This window comes from Sinocyclocheilus grahami, unplaced genomic scaffold (assembly GCF_001515645.1).
Source record: "Sinocyclocheilus grahami isolate Dianchi unplaced genomic scaffold, SAMN03320097.WGS_v1.1 scaffold232.1, whole genome shotgun sequence".
NCBI lineage: Eukaryota > Metazoa > Chordata > Actinopteri > Cypriniformes > Cyprinidae > Sinocyclocheilus > Sinocyclocheilus grahami.
The window spans coordinates 7,297-27,340 of record NW_015505411.1 but is presented as its reverse complement, the minus strand read 5'-3'; the positions used below and the strand labels follow the sequence as shown (position 1 = coordinate 27,340).

The window sequence follows — 20,044 nt, the reverse complement described above, 5'->3', positions numbered from 1 at the left end:
TAAACACTACATAATATGCTGCTGCAAAGTGCAACACTAGCTAACCTGTTTCCCAGTAACCATATTAGTAATTGGACTATTGCCTATTATTCATCTTGCAAATTATATATATATATATATAGATATAATATATTCCAGGTCATGGCCAAAAGTTTTAACAGTGACATAAATGTTGTGTTTTGCAAAGTTTGCTGCTTGCTGTCGGGGGCCCCTTCAAAATGCGGGGCCCCAGGCAATTGCCTGCCTTGCCTGCCCTATATCTACGCCTCTGGTACTGGGGGTACTTCATGGAGAGGTTTGAGAACCACTGGTTTATGGCTACTGCTGTCTTCGGGTGTATACCCCTAGTGGCTAACGGTGGTATCACAAGTTATATATATATATAGATATAATATATTCCAGGTCATGGCCAAAAGTTTTAACAGTGACATAAATGTTGTGTTTTGCAAAGTTTGCTGCTTAAAGGGTCATATGACGTTGCTAAAAAGAACATTATGTTGTGTATTTGGTGTAATGCAATGTGTTTATGTGGTTTAAGGTAAAAAAAAACACATTATTTTCCACATACTGTACATTATTGTTTCTCCTCTATGCCCCGCCTTTCTGAAACGCGTCGATTTTTACAAAGCTCATCGTTCTGAAAAGCGAGGTGTGCTCTGATTGGCCAGCTATCCAGTGCGTTGTGATTGGCCGAATACCTCAAGTGTGTGATGGAAATGTTATGCCCCTTAACAGACTGTGATGCCGTCTCCCGGCACGGCGAGACAAAACCAATAAAACCCATTACAAACGAGGCATTTGTTGCATCCAGTGGGGACATAATTACTGATTATAATGACTTAAACTGTGTTTTTACGCATTGCGTATCGCGCTGCATAAACATAAAACCATGTCTGCATTTGTGATCGGAGAAACGACAAACAACAAGCGCTTCTCACGTTTCAAGTTTTTCTATTCAATTCAAGTTTATTTGTATAGCGCTTTTCACGATACAAATTGTTGCAAAGCAACTTTACAGCAAATTAAGTTTCAACAAAATTTAGTGGTAGCTTATCAGTGGTGACTGTCAGTTTATGTTCATATGGCAGAAATGTACGGGAAAATCAATTAAAGACGTAATCAAACAGACGATGAACACTATTAACAGCAATTATTATATGATGCAATCAAACTTATAGCAAAATTTGAGCCAAATGCGAAAAAGCTCTACCTCCTTTAGTGGACTTCCTAGGTACTACCAAAAGTCCAAAGTGTTGTGACCTTAGGGAGCCTGATGGATTGTAGCATGGTAGAAGACTAGTTAGGTAAGCAGGAGCTAACCCATTAAGGGCCTTATAGGCAAGTAATAATATTTTGTATCTGATACGGAACTTAATAGGTAGTCAGTGCAGAGACTGTAAAATTGGGGTAATATGATCATATTTTCTTGACCTGGTAAGGGCGTTTGAATCATCAGTGGCAAATTCTTTAAATATAAAAAATGTACTTACAGGCTGTGAGTCAGAAGCTCCAGACTGTCCTTGCAAAGTTGGAACTGCCCCACTTTATAAAACAGCCTTTGAGCACAGACCCATTGTATGCTACTCTGCAGGTTCAGGAAACAGTCTTCCATAAAATGCGTCACACAGCGTCACACACGGCGGGCTTGCGTGAGCGGAGGCCGGCAGCCTTGAGTGAGAGGCGGCCGGAGGGCTTGAGAACGGCGCGGCCGGCGGGCTTGCGGCAACCACATGTGACGACCCCGGGCTGGACTCCGCTTCATCCACGGTGAAAGCCAATCCGGCGATCCACAGCGCGAAGTTGATGTATTTCCTCAGCGACCAGCATGGATCAGCTCCAGGCATGACGAAGCGATATCGTCCTCTTTTGGAAGGCCAAACAAAGTAGTTTCGCTTTCACAACTAAACACACAACATCTCCACAAATGGCAATACTACAGCGAGAATAAAAGTTACTCCTTCTTTCTTTGCGTGAACATTTGGTCGGTGTTATGCAAATCTTCCCACACAGTGACATAGACATGTGGGGGCGTGTTAGAACGAGCCGTTTTAGGAGGGCGTGGACAAGTCTTAAATTTGATAAAGAATGTCTCTTTGGATTTGAGACTTTAGTATTTGCAACTTTACAGATCTTCTTTATGCACCAAGAGCTTGTAACACTCCAAAGAGAAAGGAAAAATTGTAATCGCATCATATGACCCCTTTAAGCTGTTGTGGTGTTCATTCACATTGTTTCTAGATTATTGTGTAGAGTGATCAGATGCATTTTAAATAATTGCTAAAAGCTTCATTGGCTAAAAAAATTTACTTTTCACAAAAAAACTAATTTCAACTAGAGAATCGTGTCACCAGCAGTGCAGAGCTTGCTCAGGAACGGCAGCAGGCTGGTGTGAGAGCATCTGCACGCACAGTGAGGCCAACGTGTCAAGAAGGGCAGCAAAGAAGCCACTTCTCTCCAAAAAAAACATCAAGGACAGACTGAAATTCTGCAGGAAGTACAAGGATTGGACAGCAGAAGATTGGTGCAAAGTTATTTTCTCTGATGAAGCTCCCTTCCGACTGTAGACATCTGGAAAATTGATTGTTCAGAGAAGAAAAGGTGAAAGCTACGAGCAGAAGCCCACAAATTGTGATCAACTCTGAGAACTAATAAGGCAAGAATGGATCGCCATCAGTCAGGATTTGGCCCAGAAGCTAATATCCAGCATGCCAGAGCGAATTGCAAAGGTTATGAATGAAAAGGGTCTCTGTAAATATTGACTCATATTTTTTTTGGCAATAAAAGCCTATAAAAACTTATGTTTATCATTGTTTTTCAGTATACCACAGAAACATGTGGAAAAATAATCTACAAATACTGAAGTGGCAAACTTTGCAAAACAATTTACACTGCCAAAACTTTTGGCCATGACTGTGTGTGTGTATCTATATCTCTATCTATCTATCTATCTATCTATATAAACTGGAGAAAACGTAATTTTGGGAAAACAGGCTGTGGTAGAATAGAACAGAGTTCAATATTTAATTTGCATGGTGGAAACATTCATCTTGCGTCCTATCATCTTTATCAGGCATCATTAGCTTATAGTTAACACTTAGTTATCTTACATCACCTCTGTTCAAAAACTCATAATGTTGTCGTAATGGTGTAATTTAGATAAAAGCTCTCTCTATGTGGTTTAAATATTTACCAGAGAAACCGTGAGGTGGAATGGAAGCCAGTGCCCCCAACCCCCTGTCTATCACATTCTCAGAAACTTAAAAAAATTATTCTAATCAAAGTAGTATTAGATGAAAATGTCATATTTGTTTTATTGAACACATTTTGAAGATTTTTATTGAACACATTTTCCCATTTTAAAAGATTTTCCTTAAATTAAATTGCTCCCACCTCTCTCAGTGTTAACATAAGGGGCATGATTGCCTCAATCCATCAAAACCAGCTGCAGAAAGCAATGCCAGCTTAAAACAGTATTTACCAGTTACTAGGAACCAGGAGTGGACATGATTGCGACTACATAATCTTTAAATATCAATGCAATCCTTTACCTGCCAAACAGGTGTTTACTTGTCCTTTTGCCTTTGCTCACTGTTTTCTCTCGGTCTTTTTATTTTTAACATGTAATAATATAATATCCAGAAATAACACACACACACACACACACACATGTGTGGTTTGCTATCCTTGTGGGGACTTTCCATAGGTGTAATGGTTTTTCTACGGTACAGACCATATATTCTATTGCCCTACACCAACCCTACACCTAAACCTACCCCTTACAGGAAACTTTCTACATTTTTAGATTTTCAAAAAACTTAATTCTGTGTGATTTATTAGCTTGTTTATCTGTGGGGACCTCAATTTAGGTTCCCACTGTGACACGAGTCCCCATGAGTCTGTGTGTATTCAGGTTTAAGTCCCCACCAGAATAGAAAAACAGGTACACACACACACACACACATATATATATATATATATATATATATAGTAGATAAAATAATTAAAATAATCAGCTGAAGTTTTACCATCATGCTACATATACATGTTGTCAGACATGAGTCCCCATGAGTCTGTGTGTATTCAGGTTTAAGTCCCCACCAGAATAGAAAAACAGGTACACACACACACATATATATATATATATAGTAGATAAAATAATTTAAATAATCAGCTGAAGTTTTACCATCATGCTACATATACATGTTGTCAATTTTATAAATTTTTCTCTTTTTATTTCTTTACTTTTATTTTCTTCACTTATTTTCACCATTCCTCCAGTCGTGGGGAGGGGGGAGCTTATTTAGAGTTGTCTGACATCAAATTGGCATTTCCAGATGATTTGTTGAGTTGTGAAACTATTTCCCACTCTTGAGAGGGCTTTGATTACAGTGTGCGTGTGCGTGTGTGTGTGTGTGTGTGTGTAAAAATATGCATGTGCTTGATATATTCTGTATATCACCATAGTATTCTGGCAAGTCAAATGCATTTGACAAAATGCAGTGCAGATTGCAGATGTACCATCTTTACATTGACTCTTTGCTGCAACGCTTACATTTACCTTTTATACAAAACAAGTCACATTAACCCTTAATAATCTACTCTCTTGTACGCTTATCAAATGTTAAACTTGTTTATCTTTCACTTGTGCACCATGTTCACTTACTTGTTTTCTCTCAGCCAGGTCCAGGCCCACTATCATCCCCGAAGGACCCCAGGTCACAGTACCACTGAACAGTGACTTCAGCTTGCGTTGCCAGAGTGACAGTTCAGTGCGCTGGCTGCGAGAAGACCGTCCCACACGGATCCTTAAGGCACAAAGACAGGGTCAAGTGACAGTTCTTAAAGTGAACAAAGCAGGCCCACAACACATGGGCAAATATTCATGCCGTGAGGAGGCATCTGGTGAAAAGAGCTCCATCTATGTGTATGTAAAAGGTAAGTCAGTCTTTTGCATTCGTGAGTCAGGATTTTAAATGAGTGTAATAAATTGTCTGGGTGGAATGACATGTCTGTAGGGCAGTATTTAAAGCATTCTTGAACCCTCCTTTGTGTCTTAGTGTATATCTTGTATGCATGTGAGTGCAGCTTCAGTATATTTTATGTGTTAGGTCTGTACAAGCTTGGTAGCAACAGTATACTAGTAGTAGAGATACTAGATAGAAAGTATGTCTGCACCATTACATGTGCACTTTCTAACACTTTTCATGCTTTATGTTTATGTCTTTCTCTCTCTCTCCTTCTCTCTTTGAACACACTCTCCAGCATCTCTCATCTTCCTGTGTGGTTTCCATTTTTTTTTGTTTTTTTTTGTTGTTTTTTTGCCAAAAAGACACTTTGGGTGCCAACAGATGCCCTAAATACCCACAATCAGCTCTCTGTATTCACTAGTCACCTGCATGACCGTTATTTATACATCTGTGTTATGTGTTTTTGCAAGCATGTTCTTATAATCCCAAATAATAAACTCTTCAAATTGATCCTTGGCATTTTTGGCAGTTGACACTAATTTTACTAATGTGAACACTGCAGGTGTGGGTTATTTGTTTTTGTTTATTAGGTATGATGGAGAGTAGTTTTTCACTTTCAGTCTTTTTGTGACACTCACTCTCTTTCTCTGAGCTGTAATGTCATGATCTAAGCCCCCTTGGTTGTGTTTCATTGGTTTTTGATTTAGCATTCCTCTCAGCAGATCCTGAAAATCCCTTCAGGAGGAACATCATGTTTGACTTTGTTGCGGGAGAAGGAGAAACAGCCACGATCCCATGCTTGGCCACAGACCCACATATGACAGACTTGCACCTGCAAAAATGTGACGGACAGTCCCTGCCCAACAGCCTACGATATTCATCCAGTATTGAGACAGGCATAACGCTGGAAGATGTCAGGAAGGACTTCAAGGGTTGTTACGTCTGTGTCGGGACTCTGGAAGGCAACACAGTTAAATCCGGACAATATCAACTCAATGTTCGCCTCGGTGAGAAAAAAAAAGGAAAGACATGAATATTAGGGCTGTCAATTGAAAAAAAAGCAACACAACTGTTTTCAATATGATGTGTCGGGACTCTGGAAGGCAACACAGTTAAATCCGGACAATATCAACTCAATGTTCGCCTCGGTGAGAAAAAAAAGGAAAGACATGAATATTACGGCTGTCAATTGAAAAAAAAGCAACACAACTGTTTTCAGTATGAATAATTATAAGAAATATTTCATGAGCAGCAAATCAGCATATTAGAATGATTTCTGAAGGATCATGTGACACTGAAGACTGGAGTAATGATCGCTAAAAATTCAACTTTGCCATCACAGAAATAAATTATATATTTTTAAAATATATTAAAGAAATAGTTCACCCAAAAATTAAAATCAAGCCATCTTAGGTGTATATGACTTTCTTCTTTCAGACGATTCCAATCAGAGTTACATTTAAAAATGTCCTGGCTCTTCCAAGCTTTATAATGGCAGTGAGTGGGTGTTATTTTTCAATAGTCCAAAAGAAGTCCAATAAAGCGCATCCAGCAATTATAAAAAGTGCCCTACATGACTCCCTGAATAAATGCCTCCTGAAGCAAAATCGATGCGTTTTTGTAAGATAAAATATCCATATTTTAAACTTTATAAACAGTAATCTCTAGCTTCCGCTAACTGTTGTACATGCGTTCACAATAGAATGCTGTTCTGGTGGATGACATAGGACGTAGGCGTAACGTAAGGTCAGGTGAGAATATGCTAGTCTCGTGAGAACCAACGTTTGTTTACAGATGCAAAGGAAGCAAAGTTTCCTTAATTTAGCAAAGGAAAACCAGTCTCCTCTTGGCTTATATCGAAATCCTCTGACATTTTTCTTTACAAATCTTCGTTTTGTACTTCTAATTCGTAAACAGTTTTTGTTTTGCTCTTTCCGCTGCGCTTCCACATTCATCACTTCTCACCAGACCTTACGCTACGTCCTATGTCATCCTCCGGAACACGTATTGAACGCGTATACAACAGTTAGTGGAAGCTAGAGATTACTGTTTATAAAGTTCTAAATATGGATATTATTCTTACAACAACGCATTGATTCACTTTAGGACACTTCTTATGATGGATGGATGCGCTTTATTTGATGTCTTTTGGACTATTGAAAAATAACACCCATTCACTGCCATTATAAAGCTTGGAAGAGCCAGGACATTTTTTAATATAACTCCGATTGGATTCGTCTGAAAGAAGAAAGTCATATACACCTAGGATGGCTTGAGGGTAAATAGAAAACAGTTATTTTAAATTGTAATCATATTTTATAATATTACTCTTTTTACTGTATTTTTGATCAAATAAATGCAGTCTTTGTGAGCATAAAACATTTCTTCCAAAACATTACGTAATTTTACCATCCCCAAATTTTTTAATGGTAGTATGTAGACTTCTAAAGCCACTTTTAGTAATGTTTTTATTTTGAGGTATTTCAAATATTGATGTTTGCAATTCATTGAGATAAATCCGATTAAATAATCGCCATATCATGTAATTCATTTGATTAAAAAAAAAGTTCATCAGTTGCCACCCCTAAATATAGCTAGAGGACACAGACAGACACTAGGCACATGCATGTCCACGTTACCCCACTGTAGCTTGCTCTCTTTCCCACACTTTCCCGCTGCGTTGATATAATGCATCATGCTTCTTTGCTTTTAGTTCCAGACATGCCTCCTGTGATCACACTGGGTCAGCCTCCGAGAGTGCTGCTCATCCAGGGGGAAGAACTCTCCCTATCCTGCAACACCTCAAATGTCAACAGCGACATCACAGTCAGGTGGAAGGCTCCACAAGGAGTGGTAAGAACACTCTCACAACCTAACCTGCTCTCACCTGTTTACCTGAGCACATCTGTGGTACTGCATGACACTCTTCCTGACCACAACACACGCATATATATATACATACTGCAGACTTTATTAAACACTGCAACAGTTTCAAGCGAGTGAAACCAATGTTTACAAAAGCAGACTATAGAGTGAGTGCACATCCCAGTTATCCTACTTAATGTGGTAATGTGTACCCATGAACAATTTAGTTTTTGTAGACTGAGAATGAGAATTGAAATCTTGTTTGAACTTGATATTATGCCCAGAGGCAAATTGGATCTTGTGTGGTTTAAGGTGCTCCTCAAATTCTATATGATCATATATTTACACAGCAGACGAATATGGTTGTCAGCAGGGTTGTGTGTCATTCAGATGTGAATTGAGAATGCCTTTTAAATTCCAGTTAAAGTTTTGAATTTTGAATTAAGCTTGAAATTGAGGAAGCAAACAGGATGCAGAATTGCAAAGTGTAGTTGTATAATTAATTTAAAATTATAATTAAAATAAATAAAAATTAATTTAGGAAAAAGAAAGAAAGAAAGAGATAGCTAGAGAGTCAGATAGACATACAGATGGATGGATAGATAGACTGACAGACAGATGGAAAGAGATGTAAACAGACAGATAGAAAGACAGACAGATAGTCTAGAGAGTCAAACAGATAGTCTGATAGACAGATGGATTGCTAGATAGATGGCTAGACAGCTAGCTAGCTAGATAACTACTGTAGGTAGATGATAGATTCCCTTGAATGCATTACATTTGTTATATTTTTTTGAACTTCCTGTCATTACAATTCAATTCTAGTTTAGTTTTACTCGCAATTCTTCTGTTCTGTATTTATCTCAATCTTGATTGTCAGTTCTGTTTTAAAGCACTATATATGGTTGTGTTCAAACACAGTTCAGTTTTTAACGCGTGAACCGAATTTTGTATCTAAACTCACTCCCTTAAATTTTCAGCACTCACAACTGTATTATTGTCAAACGTGTGCTGTGAGAACAACATAAGTAAACAGCTCTTCAGTATTGTATCGAGACTCCACTGCCATCAGAGACTGTTATTTGAGAGATGAATGACATGCTTTGTTTTATATAAAGATAAAAACAGCCACACCTACACATACAGACAACCACAAGCACTTTACCCAAGACAGGGTCTATGCTTCATCTCTTCATAGTTGCCCAATCAGCTTTGTGTCTCTTTTCCTTTTGCATGTGCCAAGCAACCGTCAGTGCAGCGGTTCTCAAGTATCCTGACCGAGCCCATTTCTCACCTGAGGAACGCCACCCTGAATCTGGGGTCTGTGACCATGCAGGATGCAGGGATTTACAACTGCGAGGCCAGGAACGAAAGGGGGACCAGTGCAAAGGCGGTCTTGGTTGAAATCTATGGTAGGTCTCTGTTGTTTCAAAAACATTTTCAATTTAAAAAAAATAATCATATGACTGTTTATTAAGTCTCAATGGCTGTGCCGTTTCAAAGAATAAATTGATGTTTTATGTGTTTGTGTGTGTAGAGAAAAGCTTCATTAACCTAACAAGTGTGAATAACTGCACTAAGAGAGTGCGGGCTGGAGAAAGTCTGTCCCTGCGTGTGGTAATGGATGCTTACCCGAAACCTCATCCATTTTCCTGGAGCTACAGTGGTGTAAAACTTACCAACACTACTGATCATGTCATTACCAGTCACTCACATGGGAATAGGTATGATTTTGATTACAAACATTTCATGTTTTTTTCTACGTAGTAATTGCTAGGAATGTACAATATTGTGGTATCATATTGGTTATTGGTTATATTAAAATATATATATATATATATTTTTTTTTATTGGAAATATGTTTTGATGTTGTATTACTTGTGCTGCTCATTTACTGTTTTTATATTCAGATTACCTTTGCCGTCATGTAATGCTCACTTAAAGTTAATATTTAAAAACACTAATAATTTAAAAACATTGTTAAATGTAAACTTTAGCAAATCTCTCAATATCCAATTTTTTTATACATGATAAAAAAATTATGTTGTGAAGCCTAAATTCACTTGTGGCATTTGAATTGTGGCATTTTGTTTTTAGTATGGTCTTTTTTTATAATTCTTTTAGAGAAAATACTATAGAATTTTCAGTTTTATCAGAATTTTAATATCAGTGCAAGCTCGCCATTTATTTACTGAACTGAAAGATACTGAAAGATAGGTTATTCATGTTTCTTTCTCTTCTTTCAACAGGTACACCAGCGAGCTGAAGCTAGTGCGTCTCAAGGTGTTGGAAAGTGGCGTTTACACCTTTTCATGCTCAAACCGAGACGCAACAGTTCATCAAATGTTCGAAGTCCATGTCATAAGTGAGTGAAAACATTTAATGCAAATGACAAATATTTGACTTTTCCACTCCCCAGAAAAGAGTATAAAATCTATGTGATCTATGAGTTTTGTGTGTATTTTGGTTCAGAAGTGATCAGTCATATTTCTTGAGCATTGTGCTGGATAAAAGAACTTGATTGTCTATGTAAGACCCTGGCTTAAAGTCCACTAACAATAGTTGAGGCTGTGCAAAAACAGATAAGAAAGCCCTGGGCTTCAAGACTTCAAATAAGACATTTGTCAAGTCATTTTCTTTTCTGTGAGATTTATTGATCACCAGTTATAAATAGATTTATCCCTCAAACAGGTTTTACTTTCTGCCCACATTTTAAATGGCAAAAATGTTCAAAATCTGACTTTTTAATGCCACTTAAGCCATATTTTAAAATAATAACAGTATGCAAAGTAATCACAAATAAGACAGCTGTACAAGCATCCATCCCACTAACCAAGATTGTAAAACTGACCCAGAACCATTCTTTGACTGTTAGGTAAACCACAGATTGTGTCCCATGAAGGGCCGATTGATGGACAGGTGCGCTGTGTGGCTGAAGGTTACCCCACTCCTCAGATCAAGTGGTATTACTGTGACCAACCCCATTCAAGGTACGTGTACTGTCTTTCTGCAGTTTTGTAATTTTTAAATACACCCAGGGTACATACCATGGGCTCTAAAAGTTGCTTTCAAAAACTAGCGGCACCTCTCTTGAGCAGTGTTAACGTATTAGCCTCTCTGAGGATACGTTGTGAGGTAGTGTGGATTAGCCACTAACCGCTAACTTGATGTTTGATGATTGGACAACAAGGCTTTAGCCTATTATTGATAGGGATAAGCAATTTGACTCTGTCATGACTGTGACATCACAAAAGCGATTGGCTGCTATCAGTCATGTGACAGCACCCAACAACATGGGAACAAGTGGCTTCCATTGGGCTGTTTATTCTCGAATAGCAGTGTTGACAGAACACCTTAGCATGCATGGTCTTAGTCACAAGCTTATCCAATCAATTCTTCATGATGATCAAATCTAATCTGGATAGCATGCCCTGCTTCAATTTGAGCATATAAACATGTAGTGCAGTGTGTCTTTTGATCTTGTTTGTGCGTTGGTGTCTGTCACCAGTTTGATAGTTTTCTCACTGAACAGACATTCCATTGTTGAGAAACTGTTGAGTTTTCACCATGCTAAACAATGTCATTAACGATATCGCTCAGTAACAAAGAGACGGATCAAGGAATGTAAACCAGTTAAGGTTTATTTGTTCTGGCTTTATATCCAAAGCTAACTTTTAACTCAACTCAATTGCACAAAAAAAAAAAAATTGGAGAAACAAATAAATCAAAGCACTTGATGGCAGTACATTCCACTCTGATGTTTTTAAATAAAAGAGCCCTTGAGGTCTGTCACTTTGCTGCCTGTTATTTTGCTTTCTTAAGCAATAAGCTATTTTCACACACATCAGTAAAAACCTGCCATAGCCACTGAATGCGGAGAGAGATGCTTATCACATCCTTATCGTATTATGTGTCTTGATATGCATTGGTTCTTAACATTTGATCTTAAGGTCTACATGAAATCAAAAATATCCTCACACATTCCAGCCTTATCATAAAAAGTTAATTGGTGCATTTTATGCCAAAGAAAAAATTTTATGCTTCATAATCTTTCATCAAAATGTAGTAACCTGCTGTTCCTGTGACATAAAATGGGATACAATAGGAGATAAATGCTAATGTATAATATAAAAAAACTTTAATAAAATAATAATAAATAATATGAAAATAACACTGCTTTTAAGGCTATGAATTTATATATATATATATATGTGTGTGTGTGTGTGTACTTTGCCTTTGTTTTGCACATTGATACAATTTTTGTATTTTGATGCATTTTTTATTTATTTATTTATTTATTTTTACATAGTTCCTTTTATGCAGTGTTTCTAGAATGGTTCACCACCATAAGTACATGTTCATGAGAAGTGCGAGACTAAGAATTTATGAGTTTGTTGCATGCCTCCTCAGGTGCTCCAATTTGCTGAATGCCACTCAAGAGGAGGAGGATGTTGTCACTGTAACCATGACAAATCCTCCTTTTGGGAAAGGCACAGTAGAAAGTCGTCTAAACATCACCAAGAACAGTTACTCCACCCTTGAATGCGTGGCATCTGCCAATGGAGAAATCGTGTACACTCTCTTCTCTATCAGCGGTGAGCAAATAACCTCCCAAATCACACGCACACACACACATTACACACCCCTTCAGACAATGACTGAAGACTCTAGTTAGTAATTACTAAGTCTCAGCCTCAGACAACTCCACCCACAAACTGCCTACAGTCTGTTTGCTGACCCTGTGATCCATATTTCTCACAAAACTGGAAAGCACTTTTGTCATCTGCAGGCTATAATATGATTGGCTGACTTCATGCAACTTCTGAAAGCAAGGGCACGCAGGTGTTTTTTACTTGAATATATCTGAGATTTGGTTTAGTTGAGAGGTTTATGAATTCAGACACTGTCTCCTTGTTGTTCATTTGCATACACAGGGCATCAAATCAATACTGCCCCAGTGTACAGGCTGTGCTCATTTGTCACAGGTCTGGGTGTGTATCTTTGTTTTGTTGTCCTAATAGTAAAATATTATGTTAATTTTGTTGGCTTGTATGTTTTGGGGTTTTCTTCCATTGTTGACTCTGAGGGTGTGTCTCAATCCTCAAAGTAGCCAGTGCACTGGCCAGGGAATTGTAGCTGTGCACTGAAACACTCACAGAAGACATTATAAAAATAAAAGAATGCCAGCTGCTTAATATATGCACTTACTGGAAATGCTCTTTCAACGCTCAAAGTAATAAAACGTCCTTGTGACGAGTGGGGCGGGGCCCGAGAGCCGTGGGAACAGAGCGAGGCCGGTGACGCGAGTGATAATGAGCATCACCTGTGCGCCACTCCAGTCTCGAGTTCCACTAAGGAGCTCCGGAAGGATAATAGGAGGAGTGACGAGGGAGGGGCCTGACCGGACTGGGCCTAAACTTGTATTTTGTTTATGTTTGTGTGGCAGTCGTCCGTGAGGGGCTGCCACCTTTACTTTCCGTTTTGTGTTTGTTTATTTGATAATTAAAGTTTTTGAATGTTTGCCTGTTCCCACCTCCTTCTTCCCATAACTACGAACTGCATTACAGTCCTATTTTCTGTTTTTAAAAAAGATTGTTTCATTTCTAATCAAAGTGGAGCAACAGTTTTGCACTGAGTTTTGCAGTGACATGCTAATATTTACATTATGGGCATTTCATGTATTAGAACAAATGCAATAATATCTGCCATTATATAGATAGACTAACATTTAAAAGTATTGGGTCAGTAAGATTTTTTTTATTTTTTATTAATTGGTACGTTTATTAAGCAAGAACGCATTAAATTGATCAAAAGTGAGAGTAAAGACATTTTTAATGTTACATAAACTTCTATTTCAAATAAATGCTGTTCTTTTGAACTTTCTACTCATCAAAGAATCCTGTATGTATCATGTTATCCACTAAAAATTACTAAGCACAACTGTTTTCAACATTGGAAATAAAAATAAATGTTTCTTGAGCAGCAAATCAGCATATTAGAATGATTTCTGAAGGATCATGTGACACTGAAGACTGGAGTAATGATGCTGAAAATTCAGCTTTGCATCAGGAATAAATTACATATAAAATACTTTAAAACAAACAAAAGTTATTTTAAATTATAATGAAATTTTACAGCATTATTGTTTTTACTATACTTTGAACAAATAGTGCTGCCTTGGTGAGACTTTAAAAAAAATTATACTTAAAATGCAGGATATAGTGCAATTTTTGAAATGACACTGTACAGCTACAACAAAGATGAAGAATTTTGACCTCGAGTCAAAATCAGTCAGTTCATCTTATGCACATCATAGAAAACCAGGAAGAGACCTCGACCCAAGTGCTTCTAGTTTCCCAGGAATAGTTAAACAACCAAACAAGAGGAAACATCTCCTCACGTTCTCTCCAGCTGTGCGTTTTCTACTGGCTACATCTTTTTGAGAAAATCTAAACCAGCTGCCAACTTGCAGTTCGCCACTCCTGCTTCAGCTCAACCTATGTAGGCAGACTTTTTGGATAAGACGAGATAACAGCAGACTATTATATAAACAGAGGTGCTGAGTTTTAGCCCTAATCTTGTTTCTTTTGTAAACCTAACATTACCAACTGTTGGGGATTATCTCCCGGGTTTAGGGGGGGTTTAATTTGGTTTGTTGCAAAACACCATCTTTCCACCCCAGTTAATACTGGTATTATTTTTAAGGACAGACTGGTTAACAAAAGGTCAGCCACATCCAGTTTAGTTTGTTTCTGGTACATTCATTTGATCCTCATTGGGTTTTTGGTGCAAGTTGTTGACTACATTGCCTGTTTTTTGCATTTTCTCAACTAAATTAGCCTTAAGTAATAAAAATTCTCCCTGAACGTTGACCTTTCAACCATCAGGAGTTGGACTGGAGGTTTTAAATCCGCTGCATCAGGAAAGCCTGTTAGGTGATGTGGGGACTTGTTTAGATTCTCAAGGTTGACTGCAGTAGGTCCAGGAAAACCAGTGGGACGATGAGCCTTAAGCTAGACTGTTAAAGCTGTTCACTCTCAGCTGAGCGAGATGCAAAAAAATGTCCATTGTTAAGATTTGTTGATTTATGAGGGGCTTGATGGTATGCTTGGATGCAGTGCGATGATAGATGGATGGACGGGGAAGGATGGAGGGCGAGAGAGAGAGACAGAGGGAGGGAGCAGAAGAGGACTGTGAAAGCCAGTGGCAGGTTTACAAGGGATTACTTCCTGCAGAGTTTGCATTCTTTGATTTGAAATGGAGAGAAAGCTTCTTATAGCTTAAGAGCTTACGACACTGCTCGGAACAACGCAGAAAAACAATAACACACAACGCATGAACACATACACACACCTTACAAAAACAACACCGCTACACTTTGAAAATGTGAAAAAAGCGAGTCACAAAAATCTTCAGTAGAGAGTTTGACCTCAATGCATCAGTGAGGATTATTCACACCTCATGAAATACAAGCAATTATGACATAACCCCACTGTTCTTTTATGCTTGTGTATTGTTTTTTAGACATTCTACCAGTGTAAACACTGGTTTTACTTCAATATATATATATATATATATATATATATATATATGCAATTTAATATAATATATTATTAATGTAACTGTATTGTAATAATTGTAATAAAAAATATATAAATGTAATAATATAAGTAATTAATATATTGTGCATCCCTACTTTTAACTCATAATGGATATCTTTTAGCTATTTAGCTTTTAGCTATTGATTTATATTGCATTCAATTTATATTTGAATGCAATATAAATTGCATTCAAATATATTATATTATTAATGCAATTAATATTAATTGAAACAGTACAATTAATGGTAAATTATATCCATTATGATTTAAAAACAGGGATGCACAATATATTGACACCATATCAGTTTTCAGCATTTTTAATATTTCATTTAATATTTAATTATTTTAAGTGTAGTTTTTAATTATTTTTAGCATAGTGTCTGGAATATATTGTTTATTGGCCATAACATGAAAAATAATCATATAGGCCAGAATTTTAATATCAATGTATCCCTAGATCAAAAGGAACACATTTCTTGTTTGCTGTTGTTGAGTACATCCAGTATGTCATGTTCTGCATGTTTCTGATGGCAACTGTATGTTAATTTAATCTTCTCAGAGAACACTGTTCCTCATGAACTTTTCACGCCGTTGCTCATCGGTTTTGTTGCTGCAGCTGTTATCCTTGTTCTCATCCTGATTGTGCTGTCCTACAAGTACATGCAGGTAAAGTGTCATTCATTTCATAGCTTGTCTTCCAGTACAGAAATTGCATGCTGACTCACTGAGCTAATTCATTAATTACACAAAATTGAACTCCTTCCCCTATTATAGCAATAAAAGATTGTAACATGTATTGTTATTCTAGTATGTTATTTGATATTAAACGTGATACTCAACGCAATTGACCTGTCACACCTGGAATCCCTCCCACACTTCAGGGGTACTTTGAAACAATACACACTCAAGGAAATTATTTACTTAACATGTCATAAGACCTGATGTTTCACCATGCAGTTTTGCACTGTTGCACATGGGAGCGATCAGTGATACATACACGCACGCACATGAAATTACTGTTCACATTGTTGTTTGAATAATTTATGTCCGTTTACATGACACTGTTATTAGTGGACTCTGTTTACTTTTTTCTATGAGAGCACATACACTTGCAGTAACTGGATCTAATGTAAAAGGTTGTTTTGTTTGTCTGTAAACTTCGCTCATTGTTTATTTCTGTCTCCTACAGAAACCTAAATACCAAATACAGTGGAAAGTCATAGAAGGTATCCATGGAAATAGCTATGTGTATATTGACCCCACCCAGCTTCCATACGACCACCTGTGGGAGTTTCCCAGAGATAAGCTGCGTTTTGGTGAGTTAAGTTCCTGAATCTGTCTGCTTTGACTTGTCGAACTTCATAAATTATATTCCAAATAATTTTTCCACATTTCTTATGTTTAAACATTAGGTTTGGAAAGGTTTACAAGGTTTAATGCACCAGAAAGCATAAAGGCCTTTTGAATTTTACAAAGCTTGCTTTTTTTCATTGGCAGTTACATGGTTTGTGACACTTGATAACTGGTGCCTTGTGACATAAAATCATATCTTCCCCATAAAGGAACAGCCATATCCGTCAACAAACAGGATCTAACAGGATCTAGCATATCCCGCTTCCCCACAAGCCACACCTCCTTGATTCAAAAGCAAGTCGATGTTCAAGCTAAAAGCTGGTTTCGGATCAGTTTCCAGGCGCATTGACTGACTGTTAACAACTGTATGAGGGAAAAGTGAAATTGATGCGGTGTCAATTTTCTGAATCGGTTTTGCTTCCCTGCATTCCCAGGAAAAACTCTCGGATCTGGAGCATTTGGGAAGGTGGTGGAGGCCACTGCATATGGGATGTCCAAAGCAGACACTGTGATGACCGTAGCTGTGAAGATGCTCAAACGTGAGTGAAAAGCACCAGAAAACATGTTCATAATCTTGTGAAATATGAGTAGCATAGTAACACCATGGCATTTAACTAGCATGTTTATTTAAGCAAATAAGGCAGTGCGTAAAGACATACCAGAAAGTACACAAACCTGCGTGATGTGAAGAAAGGAGGTCAAACATTTTCAGTAACCCACAATTTTTGGTTCCCAGAACATTCTGAGAATCAAACCAAAACATTCGTGTAATGCTTCCAAAGGGGAACCTACACTAAACATTAGGAGACCATTCTGTTTTTTTATGCTTTTATTTGTTGTGGTGTTTTGCCCCACAGCAAGTGCCCATGCCACTGAGAAAGAGGCTCTGATGTCAGAGCTGAAGGTGCTTAGTTATCTTGGCAACCATATTAACATTGTCAACCTGCTAGGGGCCTGCACTATTGGAGGTAAGAGGCTAAAGCTAAATATTGTTTTTCTAGGGTTTTCTGTGTATTGTATTGTTCTTCATTACTGGTCTGGTCTATTGCACAGGTCCAACTCTAGTTATAACGGAGTACTGCTGTTTTGGTGACCTGTTGAACTTCCTGCGCAGAAGGAGAGAATCCTTCTACTACACTACACTGGGAGAAGACTCTTACTATAGAAACGTCATGCTGCAACCAGAACAAAAGTAAGTATGATCAATGCAACTGGTGCAGTGTGATAGTGTGAAGTGCTTGTGGGTTCACCAAAACAAGTTTGTATTTGATTACAGTGAGAGCAGGAATGGATACGTGACCATGAAGCCCTCTGTAATGGGAATTCTGTCCTCAGAAAACCGAAGATCACTTAATAAAGGTTGGATCAATGTCTTGTCTCTTTTCTTGTCTGTTCTCTTGTCATCTCTTATCCTATCATCTTGTCTCTTCTTGTGTCACCCAGTCTTTCTGTCTTCTCTTCTCTTCTCTTCTCTTCTCTTCTCGTCTGCCCTTATTTTTTCCTGTTCTTGTCTTATCTCCTCATCTCACCTTGTCTCATTTTTTCTTATCTTCTCAACTTGTCTTTTCTGTCTCATCTCGTTTCTTTTTGTCTCATTTTGTCTTTCCTGTTCTTGTCTCATCTCTTCTCGTGTCTTATCTTCATCTTCTCATCTTGTCTGTTTTTTTCCGGCTTTGTCGTATCTCTTTTTGTCTCATATTTTCTTGTCTCTTCTTGTCCCCTTCTTGTCTGTTGTCTTCTTCTCGTCTCTTCTCATCTGTTCTGTTATCTCGGCTCAACTCTTCTCATTTTGTCTTCTTTTCTAGTCTTGTCTGCCCTTGTCTTTCCTGTTCTCATCTCTTGTCATGCCTTCTCTTCTTGTCTCTTCTGTCTCACCTCATCTCTATTTGTCTAATCTTGTCTTTCCTGTCCACATCCCATCTTTTCTCATCTCTTCTCATGCCTTCTCTTTTCTCATCTGGTCTCTTCTGTCTCATCTTGTCTGTTGTCTTCTTGTCTCATTTATTCTTTCCCTTTTCTTTTGTTGTCTCTTCTTGTCTGTTGGCTTTTTGTCTCATTTTGTCTTTATCGTCTTCTTAAATGAATTTGTCATCCCTTTAGGTGATTCATACAATGATTCGGATGCCGTTAGTGAGATTCTGCATGAAGATGGCATGACTCTGGATACTGAGGATCTTCTTAGCTTCTCCTACCAAGTAGCCAAAGGGATGGATTTCTTGGCATCCAAAAACGCAAGTGTTTTTCTCATTTGTTTGCGTTCTGTCTCTCTGACAGATACTGAGTTTTATATTCCGAGTGTTTGCGGTAACCCTATACTGCAGATCTTCTCACTCTTCCTCAACAATGCCACAGACTAACATTCCATTACCTCTGTCGAGTCAAGGATCGGGTTACACAAGGTCACACAAACGCATACACTCATTCATTGAGGATCATGCTGAGAAATATCACATTTCCCCACATGGTCAGCAGGTCCAGTATTCAGTTTAGGGGAAGGACACTAGATTAGTCACACTGTTGAGCCGGCGAGTTTTCTGTCAGGGAATTAATTTCAGCACCTCTATGCTAACTTAGAACACTTCTTTGCTAATGAGGTTTTGAATATTGGCACGGTTATTGTAAATACCTGACAGTTTTGACAGTCCTGACACATAAGAGCAATTTTAAGCACAACTTTTCACTCCCCTCTGTGGTCATTTCAGTAATGCCTCTAGGCCACTCATTCCTATGCAGGTTACATGCATACAAGTACAGCTTCTATCTGCTTGAACTGCGAAAGGCCAAAATCTCAAAAGCTGTCAACATTACGTTTCAATTAAATTTTTTAAATGAGCAATACAGTCTGAGCTTCTTTAGCTCACATCACGCTAAAAACAAGTAGTCCATTCCTACAGCGTTTGCTTTAATACATAATATATTAGTGTGTATGTTGACCTGTAGTTCTGCATGTGCAGTGTATTCACAGAGACCTGGCAGCCAGAAACATTCTCCTCACCCAAGGCCGAGTGGCCAAGATCTGTGATTTTGGACTAGCCCGGGACATCACTACTGACTCAAACTATGTTGTTAAGGGCAATGTAAGTATTAACTGTCATTACATGTGACAAACAACTTTAACATTTATTTTATTTGTAGATTTTCCCACCAAGTTTTACAAGTAAATAGACAAGCAAGCATGCTTCTTTAATGCATACTGTGTGTGTTGGATGTGGTTTATTCCAACAGCTTTCTGCAAGGAAATCTCACCTTAATGCAAAA

General features: G+C 37.9%; 1 protein-coding gene across 6 annotated transcripts; it reads left to right on the top strand.

Moving 5' to 3' along the window:
• Positions 1–494: 494 nt before the first annotated feature.
• Positions 495–19,940, top strand: LOC107597437 (mast/stem cell growth factor receptor kita-like). 6 transcript variants are annotated; one of them, XM_016288488.1, is made up of 16 exons: positions 495–499; positions 5,640–5,974; positions 7,681–7,820; positions 9,076–9,244; positions 9,370–9,556; positions 10,082–10,197; positions 10,708–10,822; positions 12,243–12,427; positions 15,993–16,099; positions 16,623–16,749; positions 17,221–17,325; positions 17,644–17,754; positions 17,840–17,978; positions 18,063–18,145; positions 18,887–19,017; positions 19,741–19,940. In XM_016288488.1, exons 1-16 carry the CDS (start codon positions 495–497, stop codon positions 19,888–19,890), a joined length of 2,205 nt encoding a protein of 734 aa, XP_016143974.1. In that variant the 3' UTR covers positions 19,891–19,940. The 6 variants fall into 6 exon arrangements, with proteins under 6 accessions (XP_016143974.1, XP_016143979.1, XP_016143977.1 ...); XM_016288493.1 differs by lacking the exon at positions 495–499 and adding an exon at positions 4,681–4,935 and having other exon boundaries at positions 5,690–5,974; XM_016288491.1 differs by lacking the exon at positions 495–499 and adding an exon at positions 4,681–4,935 and having other exon boundaries at positions 5,675–5,974.
• The last annotated feature ends 104 nt before the right edge of the window (positions 19,941–20,044 follow it).